The sequence below is a fragment of the Narcine bancroftii genome, chromosome 3, assembly GCF_036971445.1.
Source record: "Narcine bancroftii isolate sNarBan1 chromosome 3, sNarBan1.hap1, whole genome shotgun sequence".
Taxonomy (NCBI): Eukaryota; Metazoa; Chordata; class Chondrichthyes; order Torpediniformes; family Narcinidae; genus Narcine; species Narcine bancroftii.
The window spans coordinates 357471993-357489450 of NC_091471.1; the positions used below are offsets into that span (position 1 = coordinate 357471993).

The 17458-nt window shown below is 35.4% G+C and overlaps 1 protein-coding gene across 11 annotated transcripts in view; it reads right to left on the minus strand.

Moving 5' to 3' along the window:
* The window catches only part of LOC138759488 (dynein axonemal heavy chain 17-like), a 192057-nt gene that overhangs the window by 72540 nt on the left and 102059 nt on the right, over nt 1-17458 (minus strand). For all 11 annotated transcript variants that reach the window (XM_069929995.1, XM_069929994.1, XM_069929996.1 and 8 more), the window contains 10 exons: nt 15867-16094; nt 12158-12295; nt 10491-10623; nt 6972-7099; nt 5734-5882; nt 4689-4971; nt 4045-4218; nt 3080-3287; nt 2468-2633; nt 1388-1490 (listed from right to left, as the gene is read on the minus strand). In XM_069929995.1, the coding sequence (XP_069786096.1) occupies nt 1388-1490; nt 2468-2633; nt 3080-3287; nt 4045-4218; nt 4689-4971; nt 5734-5882; nt 6972-7099; nt 10491-10623; nt 12158-12295; nt 15867-16094 (1710 nt within the window). The remainder of the gene's footprint in view (nt 1-1387; nt 1491-2467; nt 2634-3079; nt 3288-4044; nt 4219-4688; nt 4972-5733; nt 5883-6971; nt 7100-10490; nt 10624-12157; nt 12296-15866; nt 16095-17458) is intronic.

Sequence of the window (17458 nt, forward strand, 5' to 3'; positions counted from 1 at the left end):
CCATGCACCTACCATTCTGTGAAAAACAACCCTCTTTCATCCCCCTGTTCTTGCTCCCTTAATCAGCAGATTTAAAAACTTCTTTAAAAGTTATGTTCAGTAAGCTGCATAACTCTCCTATCTAAATGAGCTTTGCAACAATGACCATTTATTCTTGAAATGTATAATAAAAATCATTGTGTGTTTGGAGGTAAATGCTGAATCATAGATCAATCTTTTTTGAAGACTGGATTCTCACGGCTATGCAGAAAAAACTAAACATAAAACCTATTGCATGAATCATGTTTTGCTTGATCGGAAGTCAATTTTTATGAATGAACTTTTGATAACATAACTAAAACCAGAAGGAAAATATTCTTATACTTAGTTTGCAGACATTTCAAGCAATGGCAATTCAGCAAAAAACAATATTCAGAATGTACATGTTATTTGTATTTTAATATGTTTTAATTCAAGTCTATTCAATGTTGTATTTCTAAATGTTTTCGACATCAAAACGGCTTTGACAGAGTTTTGTTTTTAATGAAGCTGTTGTAATACAAAAAGTTGCAAAAGGTTCTTTTCCCTTGCTACTTTCTTCATGAATTACTGAAAAATTCTACATGCTAGTGTATATAACAGGAGAGCAGAAAGTGATGCTTTTAAATGAGATGTTAATAGATGAAAACCATAAACTGAACATGAAAAAGCCCATGTTCATTATAGATTTGATTTTTGCATTGAATTAAATGTCATGTTTTAAGATTTATTAAATAGCATTATTGTACAATAATAAATAGAAATTTTGATCAAAGATCATGTAGCCTATTCTGTTCTTCACAACTGTTAATTATTTATGGCTTTTCTGTCATTTTACACACCTGTGTTCTGTACTTTTTCCTAATTATTTTCTCAAATATCGTTCTAGTACATTACATTTAGAATTGTAATGTGACTGAATAGTTTCAGCTCAATTTTGAAAAAAAAATTAGCAATATTTAATATTAACTTTATCAAGCCCTATAGCAAACATTTTACAGATTTGACATTCCAAGGAAACAATTGAAAAGTATAATAAAAAGGCTAAATTTCCATTGTTGAGTATCTGATATGATTAGAAACTAAACCAATACAGTTGGGATTGCCTGATTATGTCAGCCAATTTTCTCCCTGACACAGCTTTATAGCACCTTATTTTTTATGTCTTAGGGATGATATCAAGTTCAGAAATCTACAGTTCCTGGTGAAAGATTTTATACAAAAAACATTATTAATATATCTCCAATTTATTACCAATTTAATGTGAGGTTATCAATTAAAAATGGAGGAAAATATGCAGGAAGTGTAAACCAGTGTTAAATGACAAAGTGTGTCATATTTAAAAGCAAATCATCTCATAATTAATTACCTGAAGCCGAGAATCAATTGTAAAGCTACCTGCTGTGGGATTCATACAGGCAACATACTGGCAATTATGAATATCTTTCAAAGTCAGCTTGATCTTATCATACCTGATGAGAAAAAAAAAATCAATAATTCAAATTATATTCACAATTATTTGTAATGTTATGTGGTGGTACTGTGGTGAATGTCTGCCAAGCTGCCTGTCTCCCCTCTGGCGAGCCTTGCTGTATTAACATTGGCTGTGCATTATCTCGACTGTTAAGGATACTCCCCTTGGATATAATTGTATATGCATCTATTGTCTTTCATTATTGTACCATGAGTTTCTGCTAATAAAAGCCATGATTATTGTTTGACCACATCATCTTTGTCTACTTCATCAACTGGCACCTCAGGTACAGCACCGGCCTACTGCAAGGAGCAACCTCTGTACCTGCAGGAGTGTAAGGGGACAGGACAACACCTGGCCGACTGTCAATCAGTCGGCCTGAATGGATCAAGCCCCACCCGGTCGGGTGTCAATCACCCTCCGGGATATAAGCCTGCGCCAGCCTCCTGAGGCCTCACTCAGAGTTGCTGCAGCCACAGCCAGCCTCGCTCTGTGGAAGTGTTTGTGGATTAAAGCCTGTTGTACAGTCTTTATCTTTGTGTGTGTCTGATTCTGGCTAACAGTGCACCACATGGTGTAACTGGTAATAATTTGTAGAAGGGTTTATTGATAAATAGAAAGACGTTTAACTTCTCGATAGGAGTCCAGATTTACAGACTTCTGCAAGAGCCTTGGACTACTTTAACAATTGTAATGCATTAGCTTCCTTAGGCCAGCTGCTAAATCAAAGCAGTTATTCTTTGAGGTAGCTCAGTAGCTTTTAGTATACAAAGATTGTATTGCTTGAAAACGGCTAGCTAAATATAAAGGAATTGGAAAGGGGATCTCCAAATTTTCAAATATTATCAAGAAAACTATGACATAAAATGTGATCAAAAAGTGATAAAGGAGAAAACTTCAGATGCAAGACTTTCAATAATGGTGGAATATTGATGCCAGGATTTACAGTTTAAAGTATCTAAACAGATTACTTACCAATGTCCATGATCTAAGTGTTGTCTGATTAATGTGTGAGATGCTACAGTTCCATATTTATCCACTTCAGGCATGTTCATGTCATCAATAAAATAGATTAATTTCTTAGTTCCAGGAGGGCCAAAGTTTCTTCCTGTTTTCTTTTCCAATTGCTTCTCAAGAACATCTAAAGAAAGTTAAGAATAAACTCTTCAATTTAGTAATCTAATTATATTAAATGCTTTTGACCTTCAAAATGTCATAGAACAAAATCATTTTTTAAAAATGTTCTATTTATTCCTTCAAGTCTTTCTTCAATAAAGGCCAGCGCACTTTGTCAACATGGACAAGTTGGATCGAGTGGCCTGTTTCGATGACTCTGCTACTGGCCTACTCACTGCTTGTGACTTTCACTAATGTGACACTCAGGTTCATCAAATCGTTCAACCCCTCACCATTTAAAAAATACTTTATATTTTCTTTGCTATGACAGTAAATTTCTAACACATTGTGTACAACAAAGGTTAACAGAAATTGGAGGAGTTTGTTGTCTTCTCATACAGGAGGCCTTTTCTCATGCTTTACCCAAATGCCATTCACAGTCAAATGGGAGGCAAGAATTTATTTCAATACCTTGTAACATTCCAGAATTTGTATAGAAGTTAAAAGGAACAGCCTGAATCAAATATTCCTCAATGTTAATAGAATTCAACTTTTCTCCCATGAGTACAGATTTTCCTGTTCCAGCATTTCCTACTAGCATCACTGGCTGACCTATCTCGATCATTAGATCAATGAAGTAACGCAGACGAATTGTCTCCGTTGTATGTACAAGGGCAGCCTGTGTCACACAAAATAACAAATTAGGAAATAAAATTTTAAAAGTGTGCATTTCGATTTGAGGAACAACACACTATATTCATCCTAGACAGCCTTAAATCTAAAGGTTGATTTTTTTCCCTCATTTTTGATAATGGCCCCAGCCCCATCTGCTTCTTCTGTTTCTATCTCTTCTTTACGTAGTCCAGTACTTACTGTATATCCCTCCCCTCTACTTTTCTTCCCTTTCCCTTCCTAATGCTTTCCCTCTTGACCTGTCTCTCCACCTCTCACATCTTCTGGGATTCTTCCCAGCTTCTTTCCCCTTACATACGCAATCTCTTCCCTTTCTCTCTCATTTTGATAAAGAGCTCAGAACTGAAATGTCGACTGATCATTTCCAGCCATGGATGCTGTCTGACCTGTTAAGTTCCTCCAGCAATTCTTTGTCTGCTCTTGATTATTTGATTCTTGATCAACTGGTCCACTCCAAATACTGATTTTTTTTCTGCTCAGAATTTTTCAATCAATAATTTGCCCACAACTATTCTACAGCTAATTGGACTGTCGTTAATTAATCTACCCCATGTCCTTTCCAAACTAACAGTAGCACCCATCTAAAACAAGTCCACCCACAACTGATTCATCATTACAGCTGACCTACACAGGATCAGTCAATCATGGTCTATATGACTCAGTACGACGTCGCAGATGGTATCTGCACGAAAAGCTTAAACAAAAACTGTTGTTAAAATTATATATATTTTTAATTAAAGTACCTGAAGGGGAGAATCAGAATCCAATTCGAACGAAGGCACCTTTTCTGACCAAGAAATAAACCTTTTTGTATCTGAACCAATGTAATAGTCAAAAACAGTCCCTTGGGATGGAAACTTGACTGATTTAAATTCATTCACCCACCATTTGCTGAACTCAACACGATAATCCAAAAGCTGCAAAGATTAATGAAAATAATGATAATAATTTTACCAGTTGTTTACAGATTCTAATCACAACAGCACACTAATAGGCTATTTCGGCCCACAAGCCCGAGCTGCCCTATTACGGTGGGAAAAAGCCTGAGAACGAAGAGCAAACCCACACAGACAGGGGGAGAACATGAAAACTCCTTGCAGAAACTCCTCAGTCCCAGTCGCTGGCACTGTAACAGGGTTGCACTACCCATGCCCTATTCACTGCTTGTGAATAATCTTATGACAGCGAGCTTTTACATTCTGTAATCACAGAGATCCCAAGTTTAGGACAAGGTTGAGGATGATCCTCCTCATGAGGTTGCAATAATGTCTGTGTAATTGGTGAAACATTTTTATCAAAAATATATCATGCTCAGTATCCACCTGGGTGGTGATTAATGCATGAAACATTGAATGAAATTTAAGTATCCAGTATATCCAAGTCTTACCTGATCTTGAAACATGGTACCTCCAAAACCCCAAACACAAGCAAACACAAAATAGAGTTCATAGAGCTCCTTTGGAGAATCAGCAGGTGCATTGGCTGGTGTCAAAAGGCATTCCATCAGATGAAGAACTGTTTGCACCATGGTGATTTCTGGAAGTGGAGTAATCTTTTTAAATCCTGTTCGCAACTTTTCAAGACAGGTAGGAAAGTATTTATCAAACAATATGAGAAGATTTGCCTTTTCTGACTGCACCTCACGACTTTCAATCCAGCTGGCTACTACACTGAAAAACAAACAAAAAAATTATTAATGAAATACACAAGAGAATCAAATTAATAATTTTGTATTTTATCTTATCCATGTTTTTAAATCTTAGCATATATATGGGCCTTATGTGGTCTTAAGGCAAGAATTACACAAACATTTCCAACGAAAAATACACTTCTTGGCATACTGGATAAAGTGGTCAGACTGGTTTCCAGAGATCATCCCTTATATTTACCTTTTTTTGATGATGAAATCATTGCTGGCAAGGTTAGCATTTATTATCCAAGCTAATTTTCCTTGAAAATGTGGTGATTAATCATTTCCTTGATCAGCTGCTGTCCTTCTGCCTAGTGTTTCCACAATGCTACTGGGTGAGAAGTTCCACAATTTAAATCAAGCAAAGTTGGGAACTTGGGAAGGAACATGAAGAAATGGTGTTCACCTACAGCCCTTGTTCTTTTTGAGGTTAGAGATATAGGTTGGGGGATGGTGTCAGAGTAGCACAGGCAAGAACCTACAGTGCATTGGTTTGATGATGCATGCTGCAGATATATTTGTGGTGGACCAGAGTCAATTGTAATAGGTTCATACTGTGCATATCCCACACAGTTGTACATTTGATTCTGGTTGCAACAGATTTCCCATCCTTAAATGACCATTGAATTTATATTTTCTTAATTCTGTTTTAACATAAATAGTTTTAACTTTATTATTTACTGTCTTAATTTCACAATGTACAAACGAATTTAGACTGAAAAAAAAAACAGAAACATCTTACGGGTTCCATCCAAGATCTCCAGGGTTGATGTAGAGTATTCCTGCTCGAGACACTGTGGCCGGCGTAGCCGTTCTCAGGTGACTTATTTCAAACAGCAAACGCATTGTGGGGTTCAGTGGAATTCGTTCATTGCTAGCAAGAGTTAGTATCTTCATTTTGTAAGTAAGCCAAATTAAAAAAAAAATTATAATTTCCATGAGAAACTAAGAATACCTATTAACTGTAATAATTATAATAGATTAAATTTGCAAACTAACAGACTGATAGGCAGAAAATTTTTGCTTTTAATTTCACATCCAACTGCCACTGGACAAATGTAACTTTGTTTTTTTCCCCACAACCATGGCAAAGGGCAAAAGTCTCTGAAGAGTAAAAGTCAAGACAGGTATATGATCTCTTTATATAGTAATTTTTTTTAAAGAGGACCATCTAAAAAAAGTTTGAAGAGAGGGAATTGGACTGCTGGTATTTATTAAAAACATTTGTACAAAAATGAGAATGATTGATCAAGATTTATAGTTTTGAATGTAGAAACACACAATTATTTTTTTTTCCAATATGGTAACTTTCCACTGTTTTATTTACATTGAAAATGGTCATCATGCTGAAAAATTGCTTTTTCCAAAGAATATTCAATTTTCCACCTAAGAGTAAACTAATTTAAAATTACTAAAAATTACTTCAAAAGTATATAGTGATCATTCAATAATTTCAGTGGTTTACACGATTTAGTTTCATGGTAAATTAGTTTTGTTATGGAAAAGATTGAAAAATTCAAAGCAAATCTAAGAAAATATGTTATTTGAAGATTACAGAATTGACCAGTGGGGCTTATCTGTTCAAATTAAATTTTCAACCGGCACAGTTGGTTTGTAATTAAACGTCTTCCAATCTTTCAGAATTAAAAAGAATCAACATAGGATTTGCCAGCCAAAGGAAAAGAATGTAAACCTGATGAAAAGGCAAGAATGAGTAGAATTCCCAAAAGAATGTCTGAGGTGTCATCATCCATTTTAGCAAATGATGTTGCAGGGATTTGACATAAATCTTAAATTCAAAGCTAAAAGGAATTAAATTAGGATGAATTAAAATGTCATATAAGGAAAGGCAAAAAAATTTCCTCCAAATCATCCTGTCAACTGAAGTACAGTGAAAGAGTGGCAATCCATTATTTGAAAGTGTTTTATTACTCAAATAAGCTTTACCAGCCTGAATTAATCTCTGAAATAGTGACCAACCTTGTTGTCATCCATCACAGTATTAAGAGATTCAATCCACATTGGATCTATGTCACCATCTAACACAATCCATTTTGGTCCATCATGTGAAATATTGGCCAGGTCACGCATTATGGTTGAGAAAAGCCCTGATATATATTAAAAAGAAGATTAAATATAAAAACTTTATTCTAATCATATGAAGAACTTGTTTACATTCATGTTTAAAAACAAGGGTTTAAAATACACCAACAAATGGAAAGACTGCGACTCTATATTTTTAACTTTAGATTTTTGTAAATGCTCAATGGAAAAATACTTTCTCTCCAAGGAAAAGAAAATCAAGATATTGTAAAATTAATCATTTGGGAGCATTTTGCAAGTTTGGATGATGCAAAAAGTTATGTTCTTAAGAAAGAAGGTTTCCACAGTACTCCCAATGCAGAAAACTATTAAAAAAATAAGCTTATGCATAGACTACAGGATATTGTATGGCCAATGGAGTTATAACCATGGATGGACTTGGAATAAGTAACAATAATTATGAATTTATGCACCTTTGAGAATATTGATAAGTACAAGAGAAAAGCTAAAAGGAGTTCACGTCCAAATCAACATAGATTGCTTTAAGTGCCATAAATGTACTCAGGAAATTATTAATAGAAACTCCACCTACTTATCAATTTAGAAATAGGGAAATATCGCAAATAAAATCTTCAGACCTTTCAAGAACCTTGCAGAGGTTGGTTTTCAAACGAGAAAGAGACAAAGAAGTTTTTGTCAGCTAGTTTGTTTATAATGATTAGGTCATCATTGACTTGCCTGTCATAAGCTATATTTCAGTTTTAGTAACTAAAAACTGCTACCGATTTTTCCATCAATCAATAAAGTTAAAGTTCACTTGAAATTAATGTAGGTAAAATATTTATGATCCAACAATATCCCACATGCTTTCTTCACCAGGTTATCTGTCATGTGAGAAACTGAAGCCATTCATTTTGTGGTATCATCTCAATATACTGCAATGTATTTCTTCTTCTGTTAGTTTGTTTGCACTGAACAAAGACATAACCTCATAGAGATTAAATGACTGGAAGCTTTTTTCTCAGTATTACTGGCAAGATAAATGATTGCAAATAATGTTATACATTGTTTTTACACAAAGAATGGTGAGTTTACAGAACAAGCTGCTGGAGGAAGTAGTTCAGGCAGGTACAACTAGTACTTTTATGAAAGATTTAGGCAGAAACTTGGATAGAATAAGGTTAAAGGGATACGAGTCAAATGTAGGCAGGTGGGACTTGAGGGTAGAACATTTTTGTCTGGTATGGGCAGGTTGGACTGAGGGTTTTGTTTCCTGACATTGAGCATTGTAAACATCATCCTCATAGCTGCTTTCTAATTTTCACAAAATTCAGCCATTGGTCAAACATGTCCTCTTAATAACTGGCTCACTTCTGGCCTCTAATTCTTCGCACTAGAGAAGAATCAGCAGATCAATCTCCAATTTCAATGGATAGCCCTGGTGAATAAAAGAGAACATCCGAAGAAGTCTATTCTTTCAAATAGAAAACTGGAAATCGGAGAGGATTGAAAAATCCAAATCTATACCCATTTAAATTATATTGCGAGATTAGGACAAGGAATCAAAAACAGAAATAAGTAAAATATAACTTAAAAATTATATCAAAATCATTTTCTTCATATTTTATAAAACATGGAGTAGAATTTCAGTTAAAAGGTCATGGAGAAAAAAATTCACAAGATAAATTTTGATTTGGGTGCCTCTGTCTGCCTGTAAAACATTGGCTAGAAATTCCAGCCAAAATTGGTTGGCACGGATAGCATAGCAGTTAGCTCAACACTGTCAAAGCGCCAGCAATTGGATCTGGGGTTCGAATCTCATGCTGTCTGTAAGGAGTTTGTCCATTCTCCCTGTGTCTGTGTGGGATTCCTGTTGGTGTTCCAGTTTCCTCCCACCATTCAAAATGTACCAGGGGTTGTACGTCAATTGGGTGAAATTGGGCATCATCGACTTGTGGGCTGTTACTGTGCAGAATGCCTAAACTTAAAATTGAAATTTAAAATTATTTTCACAATTTGACTGAAGTATCTGTAAAAGTTACAATAGGAAATCATATGAATGGGGTGGCTAGTTCAGGTTGGCCAAATGTCCTTCTTCATCCCTACTGATCTAATTATGTGATAACTGTAGGATCAATAAAGTAATGACTTTCGTTACAATACAAATGCACTTTTATAAAACTGAAATTACAGTAAGAGTTTAGATCAAATTGTTTACCTTTGCTTAGATTTTAGCTTCCCTATACCACCACAAACAATCTACCAAGTAAAAAAAACAATTTTGAATTTGAGAAGTGGCTTTTTTTTCTGTCCAAGTCTATATTAATGAATGGAAAATGATTTTCTGCATAGCTGTTAAATCAGCATAAAATTGAATCAAGTTTATTCTTCCATTGTTCTGAAATAAATGTATTGTTTTCAAATTAAAATTTCACTCATGGGTGATTTTACTTCTGGTCTTCATTTTTAAAATGAATTCACAGGATATGAACTTCACTGCCATTTATTGCCCATTCCTAATTGCCCACGAACTGTGGTTGGTTATTTCACTAAGCAATAAAGAGTCAACAACACTGGTGTTGAAGAAAGTTTGTAAATCTGTTTTTATGTTCACCAGAACCAATAAAAACATTTTACCCTAAATTGATTTAATTAATTGAATTTAAATTCACAGCTGCTGCAGGGGATTCAAATTCATGTCTCTAGACATGAAAGGCTTTTAGATCCAAATGTAGTTACATAATCTCAGTGCTACTACGCCACAGTTCTATTTGCAATGAAGCAACAACAATAAAACTTGTTTAGTGGATATGTCAAAGTTGAAGTTTGCTACTTTTAACGTTCGGGGTTTAAACAGTCCGATTAAGCGTAAGCGTATTTTTATCAAGTTCGATCTTTGGAAAAACATGTGTTCGGTAGAGATATGATTTTACCTGAAATGATTAAATTTGAGATTTTTGGCATAATGAGATGAAATATTGTTTAATAATGGAAAAAATTACATATGTTTCGTGGATAACTATAGTTTTTTTTAATTAATAGGTGGTTGTTATATTCAGAATATTTACATGTTGATTTATATTGACTAGATTTTAATATGTATGCTTTACTTTTCTTTAAATTTTTCTTTTTTCTTCATGGCTCTCCTTAGGAGAGTTGGCTGAAAGGGGGGGGGGTTTCTTTCCTTTTTTTTTTATATAAAATATAACATTCATGCTTTGTTTATTGTTATATATGTTACTTATTATCTGTATTTTGAACGAATAAATAAAGTTTAAAAAAACAACAAAAAAAACAATAAAACTTGTATATGCATTGAGATCAGTTGAATTCAAAATTCAGGTAGTCGAGAGGGAGAAGTCAAACTTTCTAGAAATGAATTTGAAAACTATGATCAAACCAATTATATATTAGATTCTCTTTCCAGCTTGTGCTTAGCAATTCAAACTGATTTACCATCTTTCCATTCCCTTGTAGCTGGGTTAATAATTCCAAACAATTCATCGCAGGTCACAGCCTTAGGATCAAGATCCACACTGATGGCTTTACGTTTCAGATTCAGATAAGTCTTTTTCAAGGATCGCATTACCTTCAAAGTTAAACAAAAAATAATCAGACTGAAAATTAGTGATCAAAATAATTGTCAAGCATGTGTGTGGGAGGAATGTTTGTTGCCACTTATCATTCCATGCTGACAGGGTTGTATTCAACGTGGGATATTCATTTTCTGATGCACAGTCAGTGAACATCCACACTACTTGTATGATGGAAAGATGATCGTCTGTGAAACAGGCGAAAATGGTTACCCTGTCCTGAGGAATTTCTGCATTCATGTCTTAGAGCTGAGATAATTGAAAGCAATGTAAGCTTTATCACTTTTGACAACTTCCAGTTTCCTGGCACAAATTGGGAGATTGCTCAGTTGAGTACCTTTGCTCTGTCCTCTGCAACTGCAAGGACTTCTCAGTGGACAACCATTTTAATTCCACAAACTATCCCCACAACAACATGTCTGTCCATGGGGTAATGTACTGCGAAACAGAAGCCACCCATAAATTGGAGAAACAACACTTTATATTGTGTCTCCTCCAATTTTCCATTAACCCCTTCCTGTGTCTCTTTCTTAAAATTAGACATACAGAATAGTAACAGGCCCTTCTGGGGCATGAGCTTGTGATGCCTAATGCCTCAATTAACCTATAACCCCAGTAAGATTTTGAAAGATGGTAGGAAACTGGCTCTGGAGGAAACTCATGCAGACACAGGGAGAACATACAAACTCCTTACAGACAGCACCTTCCTTATCCCTCTGTTCCTTTCCTCCAGTTTCCCAACCTTTTCCCTTCCTTCTCCCTTCAGCCCATAATGAGGATTCACTACCACTTCTCAGTTTTTATCTCTTCTACCTCCTGCTTGTTGGCCTGTGCACCTCCACCTTCCTCCTCTCCTCACTATCCCTCTCCCATCTTTTTATTCGGGCCTGTCTTTTTGCTTATTCCTGACAAAGGCTCAGGCCCAAAATATTGATAATCCTTTACTTCCTAGGGATGCTGTGCGATGTGCTGAGTTTCTCCAGCAAATATTTGTATTGCAATTGATCCCAGCATCTGCAGATTTTCTTAAAGTGATTCTTTGAAGTGGTGTTCAATATGAACTGATTCATCTATTAAGGGATGACAAAATTTGGCAGTAGGCAAGTGGTTTTCTTTTCCACATTTAACATGATTTCATAGCAGTAAGATGTATAGCACTATGCAAATAACCTCTCATGTGTCTGACAACTAATAGTTTCCCAGGGTCACATCATACACCTTATTTGTCTAGAGGGCAAAGAAAGGTTGGTGGAGAAACTTTATCTTCCAAATGTTGAGTACGACTCTTCCTTTCATATACTTCAGTAAAAAGCTTGAGGTTATCCTCTGAGTGTTTAAATCCAAGAAGTGATCTGTACATTGGGGTCAACGTTTCAAGTTTGTGCAACTTTATGTTCGTGTAATATCATCTGACTGCACCTATACTACTAGACGAAACTTTGGTGGTGGATTATGGTACATCAAAATTACATTAATGAATGAGAAAAAAATATAATTTTATTACCTCAAGTACTTCAAACTGGTATTTACCTGTGACTTTCCACTTCCAGCATTGCCAACTATAAAAACTGAGTGACGTACTTGAAGTATTTCCTCGAGCTGAATTATTTTCAGGACAAAATTATCTTCAGGTTGGAGATGAAGTTCTAGAATTGACTGCTTAACTATCTGTACAAATGTATGAAAAATGTTATCGTTAGAAAAAAAAATGACTAACATGTGAATGATCTTAAAATTACTTATGTTGTAAATACCAGTGCAATATTCAAGATTCTTTTATTGTCACATAATAAAAACAAAAATGTAATATTACAAAAAATTTCCTTTCGCCTGCATAAGTCAAACTAAGAGTCGCTGTTAGTATTGCCCAGCAAGTGAAAGAGAAATAAAAGAGAGTCCCTTTAGAATCTGAGTGTCCGTAGATTCACCTCAAGAACTCTTGTTCAAATGATTAGCAACTTTGAGTTCCAGATCCAAACCTCCATTATGATCAGGAAACCTTCAGCACCTCAGGCCCTTTGAGAGTCTGTCTTGTCTTCAGTACCCTCACAAATCCTGGTGCCAATACCTGGTTCTCACGGGCCAGTGTCTATCAGCCTGTAGCCTGTGTGGGTCCTTCAGCCGCTGAGCCCCCAGTGGTCCACTGTCATGGTTACTGTCCTGTAGGGTCTTTTTTTATGCTTCTGCTCAAAGTTGGGGGGGGGGGGTGTTCTACCTGTTTTTGGTACTCTGCACAGGTCCATTGCTCTCCCAGAGTCTGAAACCTTTCAAGGCCACTGCCAGCACAGGCACTGCCATCTTTTTAAAAATTTTTTTAATTTTTCACACTATGAACCATATTGACCAAAATACACATAGACATTTCCCTCTTGAATATACAGTGTCATTTTCTCCCCTTTTCCCCCCACTCCCTTCCCTCCCTCCTTCTCACCCCCCTCCAAACCCATTAAAAGTTCAACATATACGATACATTAAACCCATTAAACAATGTCATCTCACAACGAAAATAAACAAGAAAATAGTGTCATCTACTTTTACACACTGGGTCAGTTCATTTAATCTTCTTCTCATTCTGTCATTTTAGGTGGTAGAGGTCCGCGGTAGGATTTCTCTGTTGTGTTCCATGTACGGTTCCCAAATTTGTTCGAATACTGTGATGTTATTTCTTAAATTATATGTTATTTTTTCCAATGAAATACATTTATTCATTTCTATGTACCATTGCTGTACTCTCAGGCTACATTCTGATTTCCAGGTTGACATTATACATGTTTTTGCTACAGCTTAGGCTATCATAATAAATCTTTTTTGTGCTTCATCCAAATCAAGGCCAAGTTCTTTACTTCTTATATTACTTAGAAGAAAGTTCTCTGGATTTTTTGGTATGTTGCTTTTTGTGATTTTATTTAATATTTAATATTTAGATCTTCCCAAAACTTTTCCACTTTCTCACATGCCCAAATTGCATGTACTGTTGTTCCCGTTTCCTTCTTACAGTGAAAAATCTATCTGATATGTTGGGTCCCATTTATTTAACTTTTGGGGCGTGGTGTATTAGCCAGTGTAACCAATTATATTGTGTCATGCGTAACCTCGTGTTTATTGTATTTCTCATAGTTCCGGAGCATAGCTTTTCCCATGTTTCATTCTTTATCTTTATGTTTAGATCTTGTTCCCATTTTTGTTTGGGGTTACAGCTTGTTTCCTCATTCTCTTTCTCTTGCAGCTTGATGTACATGTTTGTTATAAATCTTTTAATTATCATTGTGTCTGTAATCACATATTCAAAACTGATTCCTTCTGGTAACCTCAGCCTGCTTCCCAATTTGTCCTTCAAGTAGGTTTTCAGTTGGTGGTATGCAAACATTGTACTGTGAGTTATACCATATTTGTACTTCATTTGTTCAAAAGATAATAATTTAATTTTCTATTCTTTTGATCCCTTTTCTCCCCCATTTTCTAAAGGAAAGGCTATCTATTGTGAAAGGGATTAGTTGATTGTGCGTCAATATTAATTTTGGTAGTTGATAATTTGTTTTTTTCCTTTCTACGTGAATCTTCTTCCAAATGTTGAGCAGATGGTGCAGTACTGGCGAATTCCTATGTTGCACCAGCTTTTAATCCCACTTATATAGTATATATTCAGGTACCTTCTCCCCTATTTTATCTAGCTCTAATCTGGTCCAATCTGGTTTTTCCCTTGTTTGATAAATATCTGATAGGTATCTTAAGTGAGGCACTGCCATCTTGAGCAGAGACTGTGCAGTTTGAGAATTTTAAATAAAAACATCATCGGCTCCTTTAACAGGCCATTTAAAGCTATTTAATTAAACTGTTAACTATTATAATACAGCCTTAGTATTAACTGAGAATCAGGGAACATGTCATGCCAGCATTCATAAAATGAACTGGTAGGAGATAGTGGGTTAATGGGGGTTTGTTCACAAGATAGCAATGCTGTGTAACAAATTTCAAAAAATGACAACAGTCAGGAGTTGCATTTAATACAAATAAAGCACGCCACAAAACATGGGATACCTTAATAAGGGTGAAAAACTGAGGCTTAATGGACCAGTTATTTCAATATAGGTAAATGTGAGTTAATTCAATTTGGTTGGGAGAAAAAAACAAGTTACATATAACAGTAAAATTCCTGTGATTTGTTACCCTCAGATGCCAGACTGGTGATGTCAGACTTTCCAGATTATTTAATATTATTCCAGATTATTTAATATTATTTAATATTAATATTATTAATACTCAATGCAATTTTAATTTTCTTTCTTGAGATGTTAGTATGACTATAATGTACTGAAAGGTGTAAAATTAAGTGTCAAATCCTAAGAAAAAGTTGATATTTTTGTGAAGATACAGATGAGGAGACATTTCTACAGTGAATCTTTGACATTCTTTCTCTCAAAGGGAATGGATCATCTGGCAACTGTGTCTTGGAATTTTGGAAAAGAAGGAATTGTGAAATAATATGGCCTATCATCTTATCGAATAGCTGAGCAAGCTCAAAGAACTTTAAAGGGATGCAGAAGTTAGCGCAGATGCCTCACAACATCATGGTCTCTGGATTTTTGTCTGTGTATTTTGCACATTATCTCAATGACCAAGTAAGATTCTATTGTGTGCTATCGGTTACTCCCACTTGCAAAGAGGTAAATTATTCATTAATGTAGGAAAACATCAAACCTATTCCATGTTGAGTTGATGGGCTTAAGAGAAAATAAGTTGTAGGGATACAGGAAAATATGGAGCGAAGGAAAGGGTCTAATGTGATTGTTATACTAAAAGCTGGTTTTGAACCCAATGGGCCAATAATCCCCTTCTTTGTTGCAAAACTTAAATTGTCAATATGTATTTCTATTTCTTTTGATCTCTACGTACTTTTCTACATTCCTTATCAACGGTATGTGAAAATAACATACATGTCCTGACTTTAAATTGGTCCTCTTATTGATGGAAAACAAATGCAAAATTTAACACTCCAAATATAAACATATAGATGATACTTTATATGGAATACACATGCTATATACCTAAAATATGTATATACACTCTGTACAAAGTATATACTCTCTATAATTCAACTTTCTTCATGTGTGATTCCTGATTGCACAAAAAAACCTGACTAGTGTGCCATTTGAAAATTATATTACTACACGCATTGTCTATGTGAACAAATCAACATTTTGTAAATTATAAAAAGAAAGCACATGAACTTTTGCATTACCTGTTCAAATTCTATATCTCTCTTTCTTGGTACATCCAGTGCTGGGAATAGATCTCCTATAAGTCCCATAAAGACAGGTAAATCATCTGTTACAATCTTAGGAATATTAAAATCTCTCAGGGCTCTCATAAGGACCTGGTCTTCAGGGCGATTTGGATCTCCTCTTTTCAAAGAGCCAGCCACAACCAACACAGACTTGATCGCCCGTAAACCCCAATCATAATGGTCCTGCAAATGGGATGATGTTGGAAGGTATTTCAATTTTTACAATTTAAATTTAAATTTTATATTTAAAATTTGACATACAGTACCACACGAGGGCCTTTCAGCCCACAATCCCATGCCGCTCAATTTGGAACGTTATTTTTTTAAAAATGTAACCATAAGTGACATATTGAGTTGGAAATAATTATATATATTTTTTCCCCCCAACCACAAAATCTGATATTTTAATTCTTTTTAGCATTTTGGTGTTACTACTTGAGCCAACGTTTAAAGCCCACCCCTAGATGGCTGTGAGAAAGTAGAGATGAGCTGCCTTCATGGTGGCTTTTTTTGGTGACGATGCCCATGACTTGGGTTGGAAGTTTCAGAATTTAAACCAAATAATGATGAAGGATTTCCAGGTCAGGGTGGTCTGTGACTCAGAGTAAAATTTGCAGATGATCTTTTTGACCTGTCGCTATTATTTTTCATAATGGTACGGATCTTAGATTTGGGAGGTGTTGTCAGACTATTAAATAAGTGCAATGTAGTCTGTTATGGCAGACATCATAGCCATCTTGCTCAAGGGAATGATTTGCTGGTAAACTGTGCAATAATAAAGTGGGCTGCATGGTCTTGCATGGTGCTGAGCAACTTGGATCATTCAGGCTTGGTTATTCCATCATCCTTCTGACTTTGTCTTCTATTTGGAGGAAAAGACATTTTGAGCCAATGGCCAAACGTTACTTTGATCTATTTTTTTTATGGTCAATGCTAACTCCATGTCGAAGTTGGAGAAAGGTCATGGGAATGAACATCAAAAGTGGATGGATGGACAGTCTATTGCGAGCTTAACAGTAGAAATGTTAATTGCTATTTACCAGCCAATGCCTACATGTTATTTGGGACTTATTCCACATAAGCATGTTTCACATCATTTTCATATGGAGTCACAAGTTCAAGATTGTATTTTCAGAGAACATTCCCACTTATGGCCTTCTAATGAATGAAAGCTCACTGATGAGGCAGGTGAAGATGGATAGGAGTGACAACATTGGCTGTTTCTCTTACTGCAGATGCTGCCTGGTCTGCTGAGTCCTTTTGCCCAGGATTTTGGGTTTTCTTTATTTCAGATTTTCCACATTTGACTTCAGATGCTATACTTGGTCGAATACTTCCTTGATGTCAAGAGAATTTACTCTCACTTAAACTCTTGAAATCAACTCTACGTTTGCTACCATGCAATTATGAGTCTGGCCCTGAATGGTTCTGGCCAAACTCACATTTCACATTAGTGAGCAAGCTATAGGTAAGTGCCATTTGATAACTTCCATCACATTGACTGGAAGTAGACTGGGCAGATATTAGTCATGCTGGATGTGCCTTGA